General features: G+C 51.8%; 2 protein-coding genes across 2 annotated transcripts in view; both read right to left on the bottom strand.

Annotated features, from left to right (window-relative positions):
• Positions 1-215: 215 nt before the first annotated feature.
• LOC103120937 (C-C chemokine receptor type 5) lies at positions 216-9,484 on the bottom strand. The gene is made up of 3 exons (XM_007531429.3): positions 9,244-9,484; positions 7,218-7,377; positions 216-5,469 (listed from the first exon to the last, which is right to left on the bottom strand). The coding sequence occupies exon 3, from the start codon at positions 5,456-5,458 to the stop codon at positions 4,400-4,402; it is 1,059 nt and encodes a 352-aa protein (XP_007531491.1). The 5' UTR covers positions 5,459-5,469; positions 7,218-7,377; positions 9,244-9,484; the 3' UTR covers positions 216-4,399.
• Positions 9,485-19,988: 10,504 nt separating this feature from the next.
• CCR2 (C-C motif chemokine receptor 2) overlaps positions 19,989-21,322 on the bottom strand; it is a 7,487-nt gene continuing 6,153 nt past the window's right edge. Inside the window, exon 2 of the mRNA XM_060184480.1 lies at positions 19,989-21,322. This exon is cut by the window's right edge and continues 1,490 nt beyond it. The gene's annotated coding sequence lies outside the window, so the exon portion shown is untranslated.

Here is a 21,322-nt window from a genome sequence, read left to right as displayed (position 1 = left end):
AGCTGATCAGTGCTCTGGTAAAAAATAAATAAATAAAAAAAAATATAAATAGTTACTGGGCTGGGCCAGTATTGCAGAGGTGACTAGTGAACAGAATTTGCCTCTGAGAGGCCTCAGATTCGGCAGTGAAGCTTTCAGTAGCCAAAGCTGACTGGTGCTAAGGTCACACAAACAAACACAACAAGAATCTCATTACCAACTTAAGTTATGGTGTACTGCACTAAAGTAAAGGACTCTGGGGGGGGGGTCCAGGTCCTGGAACACAATGGCGGAGGACGACCTGGGGGAGGGCTGAGTGTCGTGTGGAAAACCAAGAAATGTCACACATGCACCAACTACTGGGTTTTGCTGTCAACTGGAAACCATGAGTTCCCCCAACAAAGAAAAAGAAAAGTTCCTGTTGGAATTTATTGACAGAATCACAGTGAGGCAGGACTTATAATCAAATGGAAATAGTAATAGTCTGAGAGACAAAGGCAAGACCCTTAAAGATGTTGATGAAAAGTCATGCTGAAAATGGAGGATTTGGTACAACGATGACATATATTTTCGAATACACACAGATCATCTAAAATATTGACTCTGACTCCATTTTGGAAACATACAGGCAATACATTTTGTGCGTTATGACCTGGGGCCTCACGAATGTGTGGTTTTATTCCTGTGATTCTCTCTCTCTCTTTTCAAGAGACAGAGAGGCAGAAAGTGAACGAGCTCACAGCACTCAGGCTTTCTTCAGTGTGGGGGAGCAGAGGTCTAAGCCGAGTTGCCCATGTGGGAGCAATTTCACCTGCTCACTTTATTTCACTCAGGTACAGAGAGAATGAGAGACATTCAGGGAGAAAGATAGCTAGCTAGCTAGATAGATAGATAGACAGATAGAGAGGAGAGAAAGAAGCTCCAGAGAATCCCCCACTGTCCTAGCACCTCTCAGGGCCCCAGAGGCTCCAGCCTGGCACACACAGGGCAGTGCAGGCGCCCCACCTGGTAAACGGTCCCTCTGGCCTGTAAGCAACACCTTCATAGTGAATTTGATTGGAAGGCAAAGCTCTCTCTGGAAGTGCTTTCTGCTCTGTCCACCCTCGTCTTTGACATCATGAAAGCATCTTTCCACACACTGACTGGCATAAGTGAACACAGGTTTGGGGGAGGATTTGATTTACTATTATTTTTTTTGGGGGGGAGGGTAGAGAGGGAGAGGGAGACCACAGCACTGAACTTTCTTCCATATGGTGGAGGCTGGACTTGAACCTGGGTAGTGCACATGGCAAAAGCAGAGTACTATCCAAGTGAGCTATTTGGCTCACCTTGTGAGGTTTTGCAAACGAAAGAGGAGACTTAGAGGGCATCCTCCTTCTATGCATCCCGTGTGGGGGCCCCGGATAAGAGGCCAGGGGGCATGACAGCCCACACTGTCTTCACTGGTGCTCTTAAACCCACGCCGACATCATCATCACTATTTTTTAACAGTGTCAACTGTTCTGCTTGAACAGAAGAATGAAATCTGCAATCAGAACTTGTTCTGTGTGGTCCCTTAGGAAGGCCAGCCCTGGAGGCTGCATCTCACTCAGCGTGTCTTCAGTTTCAGCGTTTTTACTGGGGCGCCACTGATTGACAAGGCTGTGTGTCTGAGGGTCATAACTGCATCCTCCTTCTTTTTTATTTTAAAATCTTTTTATTTATTCATTATAGGACAGAGATGGAGGGAGCTAGAGAAGGAAAGAGACAGAGGGACACCGGCGGCCCTGCTTCACCACTCGTGAAGCTTTGCCCCTGCAGGTGGGGACCGGGGGGCTTGAACCCGGGTCCTTGCGCACTGTAATGTGTGCGCTTAACCAGATGCGCCACCGCCTGGCTCCTTCCATCCCACTTTGTCCGCTACCAAAGCCCCAGTGACTCCCCACTGGACTCCTCCGCACTCTCATCCCCCACCCCCATCCCAGCCTGCTCCCCACTCTGTGACCTTACTTCTGCGGTCAGAGTAGAATGGCTGTTTCCCTTTGACTCTGTTCCTCCCTTGGTTTCTCTTTATCTCACCTACAGGTGAGATGACTGGGTCTTTGTTTTTTTCCCTATTGTGCTATTTCACCTATCACCCGTCTGCCCCCATCGAGGCTGTGGCAAGGGGCCAGGCTCTCGTCTTTGCTCGATGCTGAGTTACATCCCTCTGTGTGTATAGACCACAACTTCTTCATTGACTCGAGCCCTGGGGCTGAGTCCACATCCTGCCTCCTGTCAATGGTGTGGAGGCGACACGTCTACACACTTGTCCTTCTGGTAACTCGTGCCCTGGGGAGATTTGCTAAGAGAGGGTGAGGTCTGGCTGTGCAGATTCCAGGACGGCTAGCTACAGAACGCCAGCCTGGTTCTGTGAACTTGGCTTCTTTTTTTAGATTCTCATTTTCCTTCTAGACAATTTGTGGTTTTCTATTCAAATAAGAATCAAAGGGTGGGGAGAGGCAGCATAATGGTTATGTAAAGAGACTCTCATGCCTGAGGATCTAAAGTCCCAGGTTCAATCCCCTGTGCCACCATCCACCGTTGCTCAGCAGGGCTCTGGGAAGACACAAACAAAAAAATTTAAAAAACCCAAACAAAACAATAAACCAACAGACACACACACACACACACACACACACACACACACACACACACAGACACACACACTGGCAGACAACCAGCATGTTTTTGAATCCACCCAGAGACCAGCGTCCTGGACCAATTCCATGCTCTTAACAACCTTGAGAGCACAGGCAGAGACCTTTCCTGTCCGGTCTGCAGACAGTCACTACAGCCTGCGGGTGTCCTGGTTCAGAGCCTGAAAATACTGAGTCACACCTGCTGTTATTCTGACACCTTTGGCCCCTTGGGATTCTCACTTCTTCACTTCTCTCACTGACTGGCCCTGCGGTGGTCTTCTCTGCCCCCGATTCAAACAGCCTCCTGCTCGTGCAGAATTGGAGAGTGGCAGCTGCACCCCAGGAGATCAGGGTGTTTGGACTCGTCTCATCCGGAGAAGGGATCCGGAAGGACGGCTAAAATGTCCACACTCATCCCGAAACACAGAAGCTGAGAAACTACTTTCTGTGGCTTCTCAACAGGAGGCGGCCCATTTCCAAATGAATGGGTCTCATCTCCCTTCTCCGTTTTTTGGTTGCTACATCTGGAAAGAAACGCTCCAACAGCCTGTGTCCCCAGGCAGGTAGAGACAAGCTCCCGTGGGTCCCCTCGCCCCCGAGGGCACCTCTGCTCAGGGCTGACAGAATCCCGGATCTTCATGGAGCACTCAGTCATCTTGCTGAGTTCTCCTCTCTGACCTCTGTAGGTAACCGTGCCTCAAACCTTCAGAACCCTGGAGTTTCAGAGCTCTGTGGGGCCACCTCGCTGCTCCATCCAGCTGGGAAGGTGACTCTGAGGGCCGCGGGGGCAAAGTCAGCCAGCCCAAGGCTGAGTCCAGCCTCCAACACCAGACCCTTGCTCTGTGGCCCCTTCTGCTTTGAATCCAAACCTCCTTGTTTGTTTGTTACACTCAAGGTCTTTTCAGGGCGCCTCAGTCCACATGCCTGCAGCCCAGGGCCTCCCCTCCGACTCCTCTCTGGGCCCCTGTCTGCCCCACTTTGTTCTGAATCTCCTCTTCACCACCCCTCCCCCCACCCCAGACACCCTGGTGGAGGCTCTTTGCACCCTGACAGCCGCTGGCCGCTCCCTTCCCAGACCGTCCTCTGCTCCCTTCTCTGCAGGCGCCTCCCCGTCCAGCCTGCTCCTTCTTCCCTGGGGTTCCCCCACCCCAGCCCACCAGTCATATGTGCCCACAGTTGCACCTGCAGCCAGGCTCAGCGTCTCGCTGCTCCACAGACAGGTGGCCTCACCCAGACCCTTCCTCACTGAGGATGCCCAGGCTACCGGGCCCTCGGCTGGTCCTGAAGGCCAGTGGGACTCTCATCAGCCTCACCTGGGGGGTGAGAGACCACACACACGTGGGAGGTGTCTTTTCAGCACGAATCACGTTCATATCTTTCCTCCACATGGACAGACACGAACAGGACCCACTGGAAACTCTTTTGTTCGTTTTTGATTTTGCAGCCAGAATGTTGTCTTGATAGGTGCGAAATGGTACGTATGGCGTGCTTCTGGATCCGTCTCCTTATTCCCGTTCAGCGTGAGCAGAATCTTCTCTTTGAGAAAGATAGTAAGTTCCATTCTGCAGCACAGAGAAGGGTTGGCCAGTTAACGGCATTTGCAGAGGAGAGCAGATCCTTCCCTCAGCAGAGACTTGGCGGACTGACCTGGGCGATGTCCTCAGAGCAGGAGCCGAGTCCTAGACACCCCCACCAACCCCCAGACAGGACCCTCTGTGTAGGGAGCACAGCCCAGGCCGTGTGCAGGTGCCGGGCCCAGGTCACAGGCCCGCCGATAGCTCCTGTTCCGTGGTGGACCGGGTGTAAACGGAGCTGCCTCTCTCAGGAGCCTCTCGCAGGAAGGACGGGCACCGCTTGCAGAAGTGCCTGGCGACGTGCTTTTGGAAGAAGCCCCACAGGTAGCTGCGGAACTTCTCCCCCACGAAGGCGTAGATGACGGGGTTGATGCAACAGTGAGTCATCCCCAGGGTCTCGGTCACCTGCATGGCCTGGTCCAGCCTGTTGGAGCTCTCACAGTTGTTCAGCCCTAAGGCCTCCTGGAAGGTGCTGAGCAGGAGGACGATGTTGTAGGGAGTCCAGAAGAGAAAGTACACGATCATGATGGTGAAGATGAGCCTCACGGCCTTGTGCTTCTTCCTCTCATTGCGACAGCGGAGCAGGGTTCTCAGGATGCCCGAGTAGCAGGTGACCATGACCAGCAGCGGCAGGACCAGCCCCAAGACGACCACCTTCATTGTCTGGAACCTTTTCCAGAATTGATATTGGTTGGTTGGAAAGTGAGGGCTGCACGTGCAGCGAGCTCCCTCCTTCTGGGACCTGGTAAAGATGCTTTTGGGGAGAGAGGCCAACACAGCCACCGCCCAGGTGGCCGCACTTGTCACCACTCCAGCGGTGACCGTGCGGGCTCTCAAGGCAAACACGGCGTGGACGATGGCCAGGTACCGATCGATGGTCAGGAGGATGATGAAGAAGATGCCGGAGAAGAAGCCTATGAAGTAGAGCCCTGTCAGAAGCTGGCACGCGGTGTTCCCAAGATTCCACTGGCCGGCGGCGTAGTGAGCCCAGAAGGGGATGGTGAGCAGGAAGAGCAGGTCTGACAGGGCCAGGTTGAGCAGGTAGATGTCAGTCATGCTCCTGAGCTTCTTGCAGTTGACGAGTGTGAGCACCACCAGCAGGTTGCCCACGAAGCCGAAGATGAACACCAGCGAGTAGAGTGGAGGCAGCAGCCCGGCTGCGATCTGGCGCACGTCAGTTTTTTGGCAGGGCATTGCTGAATCGTAGTCAATGTCATCAGGCCAGTCTGTTGTTGTGTAGTCCATGCTGCTTGGCTCTGTGAGGAACGCAAAGGGAATCTTTTATCAAATGCCAGAGGGGACTGAGGGCTTCACCTTGAATGTCAAGTGTCTTGTACAAGAATAGATTACCAGTAGACACACACAGATCCTTCTAGTTAACCGAAGTCCCTTTTAGGGGAACCCAATAACAATGTGTGTGTGTGTGTGTCTGTGTGTGTGTGTGTGTGTCTGTGTGTGTGTGTGTGGTTAAGGGAGGGTTTGCTATTCGCTTCTCTGTTTGCCAGATGGAGAGAAAGATTGGCTCTGCTGGAGAAATTCAAGAATATGTCAGCATCCTCAAGTCAAGTCATAGCCTTGTGGGCTGAGTGAAAGTTTGGTGACAGTTCCAGAAATGGTGCCTTGACGGCCTCTTAGACTCTGTTTTTCCCCGGCTGAGAATTTTCTTCCAGGCATCTCAGTCATTGTTAGCCAATGCCCTGGGCACTGGGAACATTCTGAACATCACATCCAGTCTTCCAATTTCTCCTCAAGCTCACCCTGCAGACAGGTCACCCTGTCATCTCTGTCTCTCAGGCAGGGACCTCACTCAGAGCACACACACACACACACACACACACACACACACACACACACAGAGAAACTTGCCTCAGGATGCAGATCTAGGAAGCAGCTGATTTTCAACCCACTAAGCTGTCCTGCCCCTCACGTCTCATGAAGAGAACTGAAAAGGAGAACCATCAATAGGCACCGCAGAGTGCTCAGAATCAGCCAGACGGACTTGTGGACTCCCAGGTCTCCCGAGAAGATTGATTACACGACCCAAGTGCTACTCTCACATTTTCTCTGAGGTTTATTTATAGCCCCTGAGTTGTTCAGACTAAGAGCTCCCTCCCTTTCTCTCTCTCTCTCTCTCTCTCTCTCTCTCAGAAACAGCTCAGTGGGTAGTAATTCTTCTTCAAGATCATCTTAGCACCTAAACCGCATTGCCTGGTCTAATATAAAGTGCACTGCTTCACAAACTGTTTTCTCTAAACATTTCTTATGAACCCCAAACTCACTGCACCTTAGCTTTGGCAGCTGACAGAAGCACCCCCCAAGAAAATAGAGACAGAGAGAAGTTGGGGGGGAGATCTGGAGGGAGAAACAAACACCTGCGGCCCTGTTTCACTACTTATGAAGCTTCCCCCTAGAAGGTGGGGACCGGGGTTTTGAACCCGGGTCCTTATGCACTGTAATGTGTATACTGAACCAGGCACACACCATAGGTCGACCCCCTAACCTCTCGTTTAAAGTCTGAGCTAAAAAGGAATCATGTAGAAAAGGTACAAAGGAACTGATATATAGGAGGGAGACTTTAGGTGACACTTATTCAGACACTTGGTAGACTTTCTTATTGTTCTAGGAATCAAAGAAAACAAACTTAGACATAACTTGTGGTCAGTCCCCTGGTTAGAAAGTCCCCTGAGGGAGATTCTAGATCTCCACACCAGACGATAAATTCTCTCGAAATAAATTCTTTGAAAGGAGAAGTTTTAAAAACACCACTGCTCCCTTTAAGATGTTTCATTCACAACCATGTTCCACATCTTTGATGTTATCATTGAGATTCATTCCAAACCCTAGTCATTTCCTTGTCTTGAAGACTCTATTTCCAGATAGTTCTATGAGCATTTGGCATTTGCCAGATGTCTGTCTGCTGTGGGAGATCCTGTAAAGGCTTTTACTCATCATAGAAGCTAATGATATAAGCGGAATGGACGGGGCGGGGGGGGGGGTGACTTACCAGCAGAGTTTCGTGTAGGGACAATGATGCCACTGCTCCTCTGACAGCTGAGCTGAGCAAATCAAACAGATAGATGGCACAAAAGTAGGAAACACAGCCTCTTCTGACGGGAGGGTGGGGGGCGGAGTCTGAAAATCTTTTAGGGCATGGTTCTTCTTTTCTGAAACAAGATGAATAAAATAAGAAGAGACTAGATTTTGGATTTAAAATTCATGGCCCCATTCATGGTCCCATTCTTTCCTTTTGTTTCTCAGCTCATCCAACCATAGACAACAGGAAGAACTGAAGGGTCATAAAAGATGTCTCTACCTCTCTAGTTCAAACTGGATAGGTCTGATGGAGAGGACACTGCTGTCCCAGAGGAACATGACATGTACAGACAAGACTTCTCCATGCTGAGGGTAAAATGTGAGAGGTTCCTACTCTTTGTCCTTAGTGAGAGCCATGAAGACGGACTTCAAACAGGACTAGCTCTGTGGCTTCCTCTCTTCCGCCCTCTCATGCTCTTGCCCACTACATTATCTCTATCTGTCTGTCTCTATCTGTCTATTTCTATCTAGCTCTATCTCTTCTCTATCCCTATCTCTGTCTCTTATTTCCTTCCATTTGTATCTCTATCCCTATCTCTGTCTCTGTCTCTCTCTCCTTCCATTTGTATCTCTATCCCTATCTCTGTCTCTGTCTCTCTCTCCTTCTCTTGTGTTTTTCTGTGGACTATGATAAACAGCTGTTTGCCGAAAGGATTTATTATTATTATTATTTAAAATCTTAAATTTATTTATTCCCTTTTGTTGCCCTTGTTTTTTTATCATTGTTGTTGTGGTTATTATTGTTGTTGCTGTTGCTGCCGTTGCACAGGACAGAGAGAAATGGAGAGAGGAGGGGAAGACAGAGAGGGTGAAAGATAGACACCTGCAGACCTGCTTCACCGCCTGTGAAGCGACTCCCCTGCAAGTGGGGAGCCGGGGGCTCAAACCGGGATCCTTACGCCGGTCCTTGTGCTTTGCGCCACCTGTGCTCAACTGCGCTATAGCCCGATTCTTTTTAAAAATTATTATTTATAAAAAGGAAACACTGACAAAAACCATAGGATAAGAGGGGCACAACTCCACACAATCCCCACCACCAGAACTCCACATCCCCTCCTCTGACAGCTTTCCTGTTCTTTATCCCTCTGGGAGCGTAAAAGCTTTTTAAAGGTACGATCCCTTGTCTAGCATCAACAGACTAGAAGTCAATGGCTGGTGCTCAGAAAATAGGAGGAAATGGCTTCTGGGCAAAGTCAGACACAGTCCTGTGAGAAGAGCCACCTCCGCAGGGCCACGTCTGTCACGGCAGAACCCAGCAAGTGGGAGTAATCGTGGGTGGGAGCTGGAGTCATGAAGAGGCTGCTCCAGCGCTCCTTGTATGGGCCCTGCAGGAGGCAGGGGCTAAGAACGGGACTCCAAAGTCATACTGCTGGCGTGTACCTGCACTGCCTGGGCGCCGCCCAGCTGCACAAGTCACGGCACTCTGCAGGCCCTGGGTCCTGCAGCTGTGGCATGGAAGCACGTCACCAGCAAACCCTGGCTAAACTCAAGTGTGCTGAGAGGTCTGTGGTAAAGATCAAATGATATAACCAGCACGGAGCCTTGTGCAGACACCAGCCCTCTGTGGAGATTTGAGCAACAGAGCATGTTTTACAGCGTCTAGACGAACAAATAAATGAAGCAGGGGTCCCAGTCATGGCACGCCCTGTTAAGCGCATGTAGTACTAACTGCAAAGACCCACACAAGAATCTGGGTTTGAGCCCCCAACTCCCCATCTGCAGGGGGATGCTTCACAAGTAGTGATGCAGGTCTGCAGGTGTCTCTCTTTCTCCCACCCTCTCTTTCCCTCTGCCCTCTCAACTTCTCTCTATACTGTCTGATAAAATGGAAAAAAGTTGCCACCAGGAGCAGTGGATTTATAGTGCTGGTACCAAGCCCCAGTGATAACCCCTGGAGGCAAAAATGAAGGCCAACATAAATGGACTTAGAGTTTCACCAGTGACAGGTAGTGCGGGTAATTTCTGGTTCTGTGAAGAGTCTCATGCTCACTGATAGTCCGGTCGTGAGCTCTCAGGCCCTGCTGGCTGTGTGACAGTGACTGGGTTTCTCTCTCAACAGGCAGGCCTGGGCTTGTGGTCAGAGTGTCCATCCTGGTGGTGGTGGCGCAGGATGGGTCAGCGTGTTCACCCCCAGAGGGCAGCCTGGAGTAGGATCTGAGTCACCCAGTCTGACCAAGAAACTTCCCTCCTCTGGGCTCCCGTTTCCTCATCTGTCAAGCAGTGTGTCAGCCTTGGAGGGGGCTGTGGTTATCACACGGCTTGAGGGCCCACAGGTCTTGGAATATGCACATGGAGTGGGAGGCCGCATCCTACCTCCAGTGTTTCTGTGTCCAGACCTGAGTTTCAGGTCACCTTTGGGGACAAGAGTTTGTCTCAAGGATGAGGACCCTCAGGGACTTTGGTATTTAGCCAGTGAGGTCTCACCCTGAGCACAGCACCGACTGCCCTGCAGCATCCCATTGCTGGGACTTGGCTCCCTGTTTCTGCTCCTCTCCCTGCCCTGTCCTGTCCTCCTACCTTGCAGGCCTTTGTCCTTCTCTGCATTGTAGCCAGACTCCCCGTAACAGGTGATCTCTGGGCCTGCTCCTTACTCCAGATCTCATGGCTGTGTTGGGGGGTGTCTGGTGCCAGTCCTGCTTTGGGGCTAGTGAGCGCTTGCCAGCGCCTGTGCCCGTCCATTCATGACATCCTAGCTTTAAGGATTTCTTTACCCTCCCCGTTGGCACCATCAACGAGCCACGGGGTAGGGAGGCAGAGAATCTCCTTGGGTTCAAGATCAGCTGCTGAGCGCAGAGGAGGGGGACCAGAGACAGTCGGCACAGATGCAGACGCCCCGGGCTCGAGCTGCCTCCGGGCCAACGACAGGCAACAGGGCTGGAGCAACTGCAGATTAATATTTCAAAACAAATATGCCCTAACTTTTCCCAAAACGGAGAAGCCAGGTCTCATCTTCCTAGTCTCTAGTCTTCCTTTTAGGCTCCCGATTACTAAACAATCTTTCTGCTTTATACCTTAATGCTTTTCAGCCACCAGGTTACAGATGTTACCACGACGCCAACCTGACCTCCTCAGGCAGACGACCCCACCCATGTGTCCTGGAACCCCCCTCCCCAGAGCCCTGCCCCACTAGGGACAGACAGACACAGGCTGGGGGTGTGGGTCCACCTGCTAACACCCATGTCCAGCGGAGAAGCAATGACAGAAGCCAGAACTCCCACCTTCTGCTCCCCATAATGACCCTGGGTCCATCCTCCCAGAGGGATAAAGAATAGGGAAGCTTCCAATGGAGGGGGTGGGATGGAGAACTCTGGTGGTGGGAACTGTGTGGGATTGTACCCCTTTTATCCAACGGACTTGTGGTTCATTATTAAATAAAATAAAATAAAAAAAATCTAACTAGAAGCCCAAACACATGAAGTGTGAAATTTCTGCCTGGGTGCTGGGAGCTCACCCAAACAGTGGGGAACACACTAGCGGTGCCCTGAGAATAACGGGGGGGGGGGGCGGGGGTAACTCCTGTGCGCTTCCCCATGTCTCAGGACAACGAGTGTGCTCTGTCCACCCAGAAACACTTAGAATGGGAGTCAGCAGCCTGGGTCTCAGGAAACGGATGACGTACAAAGTATTCTAACCATCTGTGCCAGCCCAGGGCAGACCCCAGCTGCCATCTCTTGGAGCAGGTGGGTTCGTCTTGGTGGGAACACGTCTCACCCTGAGCCAGCTCCTTGTAGCGGCAGGGCATGTGCCAACTCCCCACGCTCTGGCTGAATAAGGAAGTAGCTCGGAGCAGGCTGTCTCGTTCCAGGGGTGAGGAAGTGTCAGCTGGGGCCTGAGGCCGTTGTTTCCCTGGACCTTGGCTCTGTCCTCCGTGGCTGCTCCAGTTGGTCTGTCGCCTCTCTGAGCAGCCAAGGAGGGGCCCATTTTATCTCACTTTGAGACTGATTGAAAATTTCTAGAGATTCACCTTCCGAGTGGCCCAGACCAGACCACGAACACCCTTTCAGCTGCTAGGAAGACAGCTGTGAGCCTCACGCTCGTCTCCCTTAGAAATGTCACTGGCCTGTGTCCCCCAGGCATCAGGAAGACTCGGCCCTGCCCCCCCATCTCAGGCTGTCACCTCTGTGCTTGAGCAGAGACTCCTGCATCTCTGACATCTCTGACTCCCACGCTCTTCACCTTTTGTTTCAGACAAGTGTCTAGGAGGCCTGAGGGTTGGGCGGGCACTCTGCTGCCTCTGTCCTCTGCACCCTTCCCAGTGACTCCCCTCTCTCTTATTTATTTATTATTATTGGATAGAGACAGAGAGAACTTGAGAGGGGAAGGCAGAGAGACACCTGCTTCATCATTCATGAAGCTTTCCCCCTGCAGTCAGGGACCAGGGGTTTTGAACTTGTGTCCTTGGGCACTGTAATGTGTGTGCTCAACCAGCTGCCCCACTGCTTGGCTGCTCCCAGAGGACCCCTTCACTGGTACCCATCCACAACAGGGCAAAGGTGTCAGGGAACTCCTGTTTTTAAGGGCAGACCCTAAGTTGGGAGGTCACTATTAAGAGCAGCTATTATTTCTTAGAAGAACCCCAAGCCCTTGCTTCTGGCTGAACAGCTAGGAGCGAGATGCTGAGTCTAATTTTATTTATTTTTCACTGGATAGAGACAGAGAGAGACTGAGAAGGGAGAGGGTGACAGAGAGGGAAAGAGTCAAGAGCGACATCTACACCCCTACTTCACCACTTGTGAAGATTTCCTCTCTAGGTGGGAACCAGGGGCTTGAACCCGGGTCCTTGTGCTCTGTAGGGTATCAGCTCAACCAGGCGCGCCACCACCGGTCGCCCTCCCTGACTCTTCTCCAGTCCACCCAGTACAGCCCCAGACTGCCAAGCTCAGGAGACACTGGCAGGGCATCAGTGTCACATGCAGACCCGCCGAGGACTCCGCAGCTTTGCCTGCATGTGTGCTGCCCGTTTCGCGCGTTTCTTTCAGTCCGGTGCCCAGAGCCCGGCAGATGCAGTCTTGGGATTCAAGTCCCCAGTTGTGTCTGGCCACTGGGTGGTTCAGGTCACACCTGTAGCACTGTGCATAACAGGATATCCTGAGGGACTTTTCCTGTTGCCCCAGAACTGGAAACTGACAGCCTGAGGCTGAGAGCACAAAGGTGTCAAGTGCCCACAGTTTGAGAGGAAACCACCAACACCTGAGGGCAGATACCTAGTTGAGGGCTTGCTAAGAGGGCCGAGTCAGCCCTGGGCCCTCAGCTATGGGGCCACACCTCCCACCCTGTGTCTGTAAGGAGATAAATGTGGAAAGGCTGATAGAGGCAGGTGGGGCAGATGGGTGTGGGGACTGGGTGCTGAGCTCTAAGTCAGAGGAGGGCCCTGGCAGAAACTCCAGGGTGCCAGGAGTGGGGCTTCGGAGGGGGAGAGCAGCACCTCACTTCTGGGTGGGGACAGCAGGCCAGCTGAACAGGGGATGGGAGTGAGGTGACCTGTAGTGAGGCGGGAAGGCGTCCCAGGGGACATGAGGGTGCCGGGTCCCCGCTCACACGGGGGCTAAGAGGGCTGAGCTGAATCTCTGGACCCCACTGTGGGGGAGGAGGCTCCAGCGGCCAGGGAAAGGCAGGCAGGGAGAAGTCTGGCCAGAGGGAGATGCAGCATGCTGGGAAAGGGCTGTGTGGCCCCGTCACCCAGAACCCTCTACGGTGACAACACTTGATGCCATTCCAGAGTGTTTGGCCACTCTGGGCCATGTGGCCCACACACAGCGTGGACAGTGGAAGTGGCCATTTGCTTAAGATGCTAGCAGCCTTCTGCTGAGTGCTCCTCTGATCCTCTGGTGAATGCTCCTCTGATCCTGTGCTGAGTGCTCCTCTGACCTTGTGCTGAGTGCTTCTCTGACCTTGTGCTGAGTGCTCCTCTGATCTTGTGCTGAGTGCTCCTCTGACCTTGTGCTGAGTGCTCCTCTGATCCTGTGCTGAGTGCTCCTCTGATCCTGTGCTGAGTGCTCCTCTGATCCTGTGCTGAGTGCTCCTCTGATCCTGTGCTGAGTGCTCCTCTGACCTTGTGCTGAGTGCTCCTCTGATCTTGTGCTGAGTGCTCCTCTGACCTTGTGCTGAGTGCTCCTCTGATCCTGTGCTGAGTGCTCCTCTGATCCTGTGCTGAGTGCTCCTCTGATCCTGTGCTGAGTGCTCCTCTGATCTTGTGCCGAGTGCTCCTCTGATCTTGTGCTGAGTGCTCCTCTGATCCTGTGCTGAGTGCTCCTCTGATCCTGTGCTGAGTGCTCCTCTGATCCTGTGCTGAGTGCTCGTCTGATCCTGTGCTGAGTGCTCCTCTGATCTTGTGCTGAGTGCTCCTCTGATCTTGTGCTGAGTGCTCCTCTGATCCTGTGCTGAGTGCTCCTCTGATCCTGTGCTGAGTTCTCCTCTGATCCTGTGCTGAGTGCTCCTCTGATCCTGTGCTGAGTGCTCCTCTGATCCTGTGCTGAGTGCTCCTCTGATCCTGTGCTGAGTGCTCCTCTGATCCTGTGCTGAGTGCTCCTCTGATCCTGTGCTGAGTGCTCCTCTGATCCTGTGCTGAGTGCTCCTCTGATCCTCTCAGTCCTCCTCCCACAACGGAGGTACAGGAGGCTGCCTGCACTCAGATACGACTGACTCAGCTCAGTACACTAAGACGGTCCCGAGCACGGTGCTGCCGGTCCTTGTAGGTGGTTATCGAGTTTCCCACAGTAACTCGCGGCAGCAAACTTCTAGCTTATCCTCATGTTTTTCTCTATATAAAGAGAGGACGGTTTGTTTGGCTTCTCAGTGGACTCTCGGGCAGAAGCTGCAGAGTCTATGCCGCTGACCAAGGCCACGCTGGCCACGCTGATGACAGCAGAAGGGCCTGTGTATGCTGGGAGCAGGGGGAAGACGGCCACCAAGAGCTTTTTTCTTCTTCAGTTGAGAAGTTGCCCCCAGCTGACTAAGACATTGACGCTGGCTGTGCTGTTTCTCAGCAGAAAGTCAGAGCCGAGTGGAGTCCTCAGCTTGGTGTGCTGAGCTCAGCAGGTGGCGGGAGGTGGCCTGTCCTCTGCTCGCACCCTGCGGGCATGGGCTGTGACCTCCTGTGTCGCCTGCACCCTCGCCCTAAAGGGCAGCTGGAGTAGCAGCATCTGGTGGAGCTCTCAACAGGGCCACGCTGGGCCAGCCCTCCCTACACCCCAGGGAGCCCTGCCAGCCACCGGCTAGTCCCGACGCCCCTTCTCTCTCTCCAGAGGCCACTGCTTGGCGACTTCCTTCCTGGCGACAAATCTCGCAGTGGCCCGTGTGCATTTGTCAGAGACGTCAGCAGTGAGCAGGAGCAAAAGCGCAAGGAGAGTCCTCTCCAGCTCCCGGCCAGGCAGCTGCACTCCTTCTTGGGACATGTCAAATTTCCCCAGTTGATTTGAGCATCACAGAGGCAGGGTGGGGGGCTGGGCTGGTGGGCCGGCCTATGTCGGGCCCTCAACTACATCAAACGTCTTTTTTTTGTTTTTGTTTTTATTTTTTGCCTCCAGGGTTATCTCCGGGGCTTGGCGCCCGCACTGTGAATCCACTGCTCCTGGCGGTCATTTTTCCGTTTCTTATTGTTCAGGACAGAGAGAAATGGAGAGAGGAGGGGAAAACAGAGAGGGGGAGAGAAGGACAGACGCCTGTGAAGCGACTCCCCTGCAGGCGAGGAGCCGGAGGCTCGAACCCAGTTCCTTGCTCTGGCCCTTGTGCTTTGTATCATGTGCGCTCAACCAGGTGCACCACTGCCCAGCCCTCTCTACCGAAGGTCTTCAGACACCCGCAGTGTGGTGGTCTTTTCTAACCTCTGTTCCTCCCACATTCCACCCAAGTAGTTTCCTCAAAATAAGGGGGTGGTTTGAGCTTCCCGTTTCTAGTAGTAGGTTGATGGCGGCTTTTCCATGGGGGTCTCTTGGAGACAGCAACACAGTCTTGCTTTGACTATTAGTACCAAGCACTCTCCCCTCTAGGTGGTTGAGGGATGTCCCTTGGCCTCGGTCCCTATGCTCTGCACAGTGCACTGTGCCTCCAGGCTCATTCCTTTTTTACTGATTGAATAATGCTTGACAAAACCGTAGGGTAAGAGGGGTACAATTCCACACAGTCCCCACCTCCAGGGTTCCATATCCCATCCCCTCCATTGGAAGCTTCCCTATTCTTTATCCATCTGAAAGTAGGGACCCAGGATCATTATGGGGAGCAGAAGGTGGAGGTCTGGCTTCTGCAACTGCTTCTCCGCTCGACATGGGTGTTGGCAGGTGGACCCACACCCCCAGCCTGTCTCTCTTTCTCTAGTGGGTCAGGGCTCTGGGGAGGGGAGGTTCCAGTCCAGGACACATGGGTGAGGGCATCTGCCCAGGGAGGACAGGCTGGAGTCACAGACTCTATTCTTGACCTCTCCTCCTGCCAGTCCCTGGGCCTGGGCCTCTCTGGCACATGGTAGACCCTCCAGTGTGTTCGTCACATTGAATCCCACCATGGGAAAACAAACACAGGGCTGGGGAAACACCATAACGGTTTTATAAATGACCCCAGCACCACCCTCACCCAGAGCTGAGCAGTGCTCTGGTCTTTCTCACTAAGATAAAAATAAATAAACTATTTAAATCAAATCAAAGCAAACACAAAGAAAATCCCATGTGCACGTCCCCAAAGCAGATGTGTGAAGTCACTGTGGACCAGGTGTGCTAATTGGCTTTTGTGCTCAGCAAACAAGCCCCAGGACTGGGCAACTCACAGGAGCACACAGGTACCAACTGCCGGGGACCCTGGCCCTGCCCTCTGTGCTCTGCCTCCTAGGCCACCCTCCAGGACACCTGCTTCAGGAGCTGTGGTCAGGGGCCTTCCTGTGGCTGAGCTGGGAGCTCAGTCTGAGCTCTGAGGACACCGTGGGGATGAAGCCACGTCTCTCTCCCTCACATTCCAGTGGGCTAGCCTCCCTGTGGGTGGGGTGGGGATGTCCCAGCCGTATGACACACTGCAAGTCACACAGTGAGGACAGGTGTATGTGATCATACAGGCCAGGGACAAGTTGTGAAGACCATTGATCACAGCCCAGTGTAACAAGGTAGGCAGGTGTTTTTCTCATTCCCCTGACACAAGAGAGCTACCCCCTTAGCACAGAGCCAGGTGTAGAATCCAGGTGTAGAATCCAGGCTTGTCGGCCAGACTTCCCTGGACAGACGACCCCACCAATGTGTCCTGGAGCTCTGCTTCCCCAGAGCCCTGCCCACTAGGGAAAGAGAGAGACAGGCTGGGAGCATGGATCCACCTGTCAACACCCATGTTCAGCGGGGAAGCAATTACAGAAGCCAGACCTTCCACCTTCTGCATCCCACAATGACCCTGGGTCCATGCTCCCAGAGGGATAAAGAATAGGAAAGCTATCAGGGGAGGGGATGGGCTATGGAGACCTGGTGGTGGGAATTGTGTGGATTTGTACCCCTCTTATCCTACGGTTTTGCTAATGTCTCCTTTTTTAAATAAATAAATAAAATTTAAAAAAAGAATCCAGGCCTGTTATCTGTGGGCTCAGTGCTGATAGGTCTTCAGAACTCACCCATCTTGCAGAATTGAAACGCCATGCATGTTTCCAGACGGGCAGGGAAAATATAGTACGTATATCCAGTGGAATATTACTCAGTCTTGTAAAAGGAGAAAATCCTGCAGTACGTGGCAAGGTGGCTGGGACCTGAGGGAATGGTGCTGAAGCATCAGACAACAAGCACCGCGTGCCACTTAGCCAGGCCTTTCTCCAGCGGCTGCATCATTCCACAGGTAGAACGGGGCTCGCAAGGCTGGGTGGCGGTGCAGGCCGGGGAGTTGCTAATGAGAGCTTGTTCTAAGATGCTATAAAGGGCTAATTCAAGTCGCGATTTTAAAAACATTTCCGTTTTCTCATTCTAAAAGCAGGTGTTGAGACATTCATCAGGGGAAGATTCCAGTGCCTACAGGAGGCGCCCGGGGGTTCTCGGCGTTTCTTTGGTCACTGTGTCGAGCAACACAGATGTACCTCTCTCTTCATATGGCGAAGATCAGGGGTCTGAATGTGTTCGGAAAGCATTGTTGCAGACAGGTCATACAAACTGGAGAGCAGAGGAAACACTAACATGTCCCTTCACCTGATCCACACGCGTGTGGTTGCCCAAGGCTTTGCTGTGGATATTCCACGTATAAGGAGTTCTGGGGCAGCAGCCCTAAGCCTGAGAAGAGATGCTGTCTCCATCTTGGTACTTGTTTTAGTTAGCTATCTCATATATTTATATCGACAATAAATTATTTGAGTGAGTGGGGTGGTAATTTGCACCCTGGGTTCCTTTCTGCAGGGTTGATCTGCCTGATAACTAAAATATTAATGACTGCTGGACTAAGTTGGTCATCAGGGGATAACTGAGATGTATCACTTACATGCTCTTCATGGTGATAAAATGTCTACCTTATGAAATTCTTCTGTTGAGATTTTTTAAAATTTATTTATTCCCTTTTGTTGCCCTTGTTATCGTTGTTGTTGGCTAGGACAGAGAGAAATGGAGAGAGGAGGGGAAGACAGAGGGGGGAGAGAAAGACAGACACCTGCAGACCTGCTTCACCGCCTGTGAAGCGACCCCCCTGCAGGTGGGCTCACTTGAACCAGGATCCTATTGCCGGTCCTTGAGCTTTGCACCACCTGTGCTTAACCCGCTGCGCTACCGCCCGACTCCCTGCGATTTTTAAAGATGATAACAGTCCGATTCTGAAGTACAGTTGCTGCAAAATAGTCATGCATTTGTTGTTGTGTAGGAGCCCCATTTAGTCTAATTAACTGAACTTCTTCTGCCTGCCGTGTAGAGTCATTGCTACTTCAGTTCTAAGGTGGGTCGTCCCTTTAGGAATACTGCGTGGAATATAACATAAGCCTCTCAGTCACTGACAATTTGCGTTAAGTGTTTAACCAAACTTAAAAAACGGAATGCCTGAAAGGTAGTCTTCCCTTCAGCATCATACTTGTAAACCTGAAGATAACTGGGATTCCCGTTAGCTCTTTTGTAATTGCAGAATTATATTTTTGCTGCTGTTCTATCAGAATAATTTTTAAATGTCATCTTGAAATAGAGATAAGTATTTCAAGCTCTAATTCAGTTAGGTGAACATTTTTTAAATGTATGCAGTCTGTTTATTTCATCTGTCAGAATTGTAAGATATTAAATCAAGCAAATTAGCTATAATGAAAAAAAAAAGATATTCATCAGGATAATGCAGATACCTGAGGCAAAGTGCCCTCAGCCTCACAGATACTCGTCTTTCTGCAACCGGCTCTGCCCACAAAGCACGAGCACGGAACCACGCCGGCTTCCCGGTCCCGAGGCCCCAGGTTCCCTGCTCACACCAGAACGGAAACACGCTGGCTAACAGGTTAACAGGTCTGCATGTGCTTGTTCATTGATTGACTGACTTTCCTCATGGGTGGGTCACTGCTCTGGACCGAATTTTTCAGATGGGAAAAGAGACAGAGAGAGGATGGGCTCCAGGCTCAGGTCTGGGCCAGGCACACGGCCCGGGAGGCACCTGTCCAGATGTGCTACCTTGCGGGCCTACAGCTGTGTCTTCCAGCCAGGAACAAGTCTGCACTTGCTTCAGGGGGCTTCTCCCGCCTCCATTAAATGTCGAGTCTATGGTCAAGGGCCCACTTGGTTTAGGAATTTCTACTGACCAAAGGAGGGGTGGGCTGAACACTTACAGGGATGTCTGTCTGCAGAGCACTGGAGTATCAGGTATGATTAAATCCTTTATTTTTAATTTCTTTCTTATTCTTTTTAAAAATATTTATTCATTCCATTTTGTTGCCCTTGTTTTATTTTTGTAGTTATTATTGTTGTTGGTGGATAGGACAGAGAACAATAGAGAGAGGAGGGGAGACAGAGAGGGGGAGAGAAAGACAGACACCTGCAGACTTGCTTCACCGTCTGTGAAGCGACTCCCCTGTAGATGGGGAGCTGGGGGTTGGAACCAGGATCCTTGTGCCGGTCCTTGCGCTTTGGACCACCTGCACTTAACCTGCTGCGCTACTGCCCGACTCCTATTTTTAATTAAAAAAAACTCTTATTTATTTTATAGAGACAGCCAGAAATTGGGAGGAAGGGGGAAATAGAGAAGGAGACAGAGAGACACCTGCAGCCTTGCTTCACTACTTGCAAAGCTTCCCTCCTGCAGGTGGGGCCTGGGGGCTTGAACCTGGATCCTTGAGCACTGTTAGACGAGGGCTCAACCAGATGCACCACCAACTGGCCTCTAATCATATCCTTTATTTTATAGTGACACAAAATATACTTTTGGGGGTCAGGCAGTGGTGCATCAGGTGAAGTGCACATAGTACAAAGCACAAGGACCCACACAAGGATCTGGGTTCAAGCCCCCGGCTCCCCACCTGCGGGGGAGACACGTCACAGGTGGTGAAACTGACCTCTGTGAAGCATGTGCGAGCCGATCGCTGCCATCATTAAACTGCAGGAGACGGGCTGTCAGCTCTCCCAGCTGTCTGTGCTGAATCACAGCCTCCCAGACACCGCGCATGTTCCAGGAAACCCATGTCCAACACCGGGACCGCGCCCAGGACCAGCACAGTTATTTCCATGCATGATAATAACTTTAAAATAAAATAAAACCCTGCTCCATTTCCAGTGTTTGGTTTTAATTTTTATTTTTAGCTTACATAAAATAAAGAGAACAACAAAACTCTATACCTGACCTTACAGTTAGGGGTGCAAGGCACTTAGAGAAACACTTTTTCTACCTCAAGCATTGATGGCTTTCTTCTTTGAGGTCCTTCTTGCCTGGTTCTGTAGACAGTGAGAAAGCTGGGTTCCAACGCTGGGGCCTCTGTCTAATCTCCAGGCCCTTGAATCCCAAGGAGCAAGGGTTGCGTGATAAGGACTGTGTGTTGTGGGTGCTGAGAAGGCCAGGGAGGGAAGCAGACGCGGCCAGCCCAGACATGCAGGTCTTCCCAGGTTCTGACAGCTGCCTCCTGGTCTCACCCCACAGCTGATTCTGCTGCCCTCTCTGTGCTCCCTCGACCCTTCCACAGCTGATGTCGGCACCCATGAGTCCTGCCCCACCCCAGTAACCACTATCCCTATCCAGAATGACACCAGAGGACTTTTACCCTTTAACGTTCAGTGTAGACTACACATACTTTAATTTTATTATTTTAATTTTTATGATTATCTTTATTATCTATTGGATAGAGACAGCCAAGAATTAAGAGCCAGGGGGAGATAGAGAGGGAGAGAGACAGAGAGACACCCGCAGCCCTGCTTCACCACTCGTGGAGCTTTCCCCCTGCAGGTGGGGACCAGGGGCTCAAACCCGGCCTCTTGCACATTGTAACATGCAGGCTCAACCAGGTGTGCCACCACCCCGACCATTTAATTTTAATTTTTTTTGAGTGATTGAGATAGAGAAATTGCTCTCCACCATCCATGGAGTTTTCTTTATCTGTTTCGTCTTTGTTGCTCTCACAGGGTGTCATGAATCTGACTCAGAGTCTTGCACAGGCAAGGCTGGTATCCTACCCTGGGCAGCCTCCCTGGCCCCACTACATAACCTGTAGATGAAACACACTATGATTTCCTGATTATAAAATAACTTCCAGGGTGTATTTTCGGAAGAGGGTGGATGTGACCCAGTGGAGTGTGATGAGTAGTTGGTTTCAAAGGCAGGGAGCCCAGCTGCCAGAGAGGAAGCGTCAGAGGGCAGGTCAGCGCGGTGGACACATGCAGGGGAGGCTCTTCAGACCAGTGCCCAGAAAGGGACTCTAGTTCCCAGTTGTCGTGACCTGCTGGAGCCTTCCAGCACCACTCTGATGGGAGAGGGGACAAAGGCAGCATGGCTTCGCAGAACTCTCTCCACACCGTCCGTACTCTGTCCTGTCTGCTCATGTCCTCAACTCCTGTCCTGTTCATCTTCTGTCTGTCTCACCTTCTCCTCACCTCCAGCCAAGTCTTAGATAAAAAAAAAATTGGT

Source organism: Erinaceus europaeus, unplaced genomic scaffold, assembly GCF_950295315.1.
Source record: "Erinaceus europaeus unplaced genomic scaffold, mEriEur2.1 scaffold_856, whole genome shotgun sequence".
Lineage (NCBI taxonomy): Eukaryota > Metazoa > Chordata > Mammalia > Eulipotyphla > Erinaceidae > Erinaceus > Erinaceus europaeus.
Note: the sequence above shows the minus strand (reverse complement) of the source record. Positions and strands in the feature narration are given on the sequence as shown.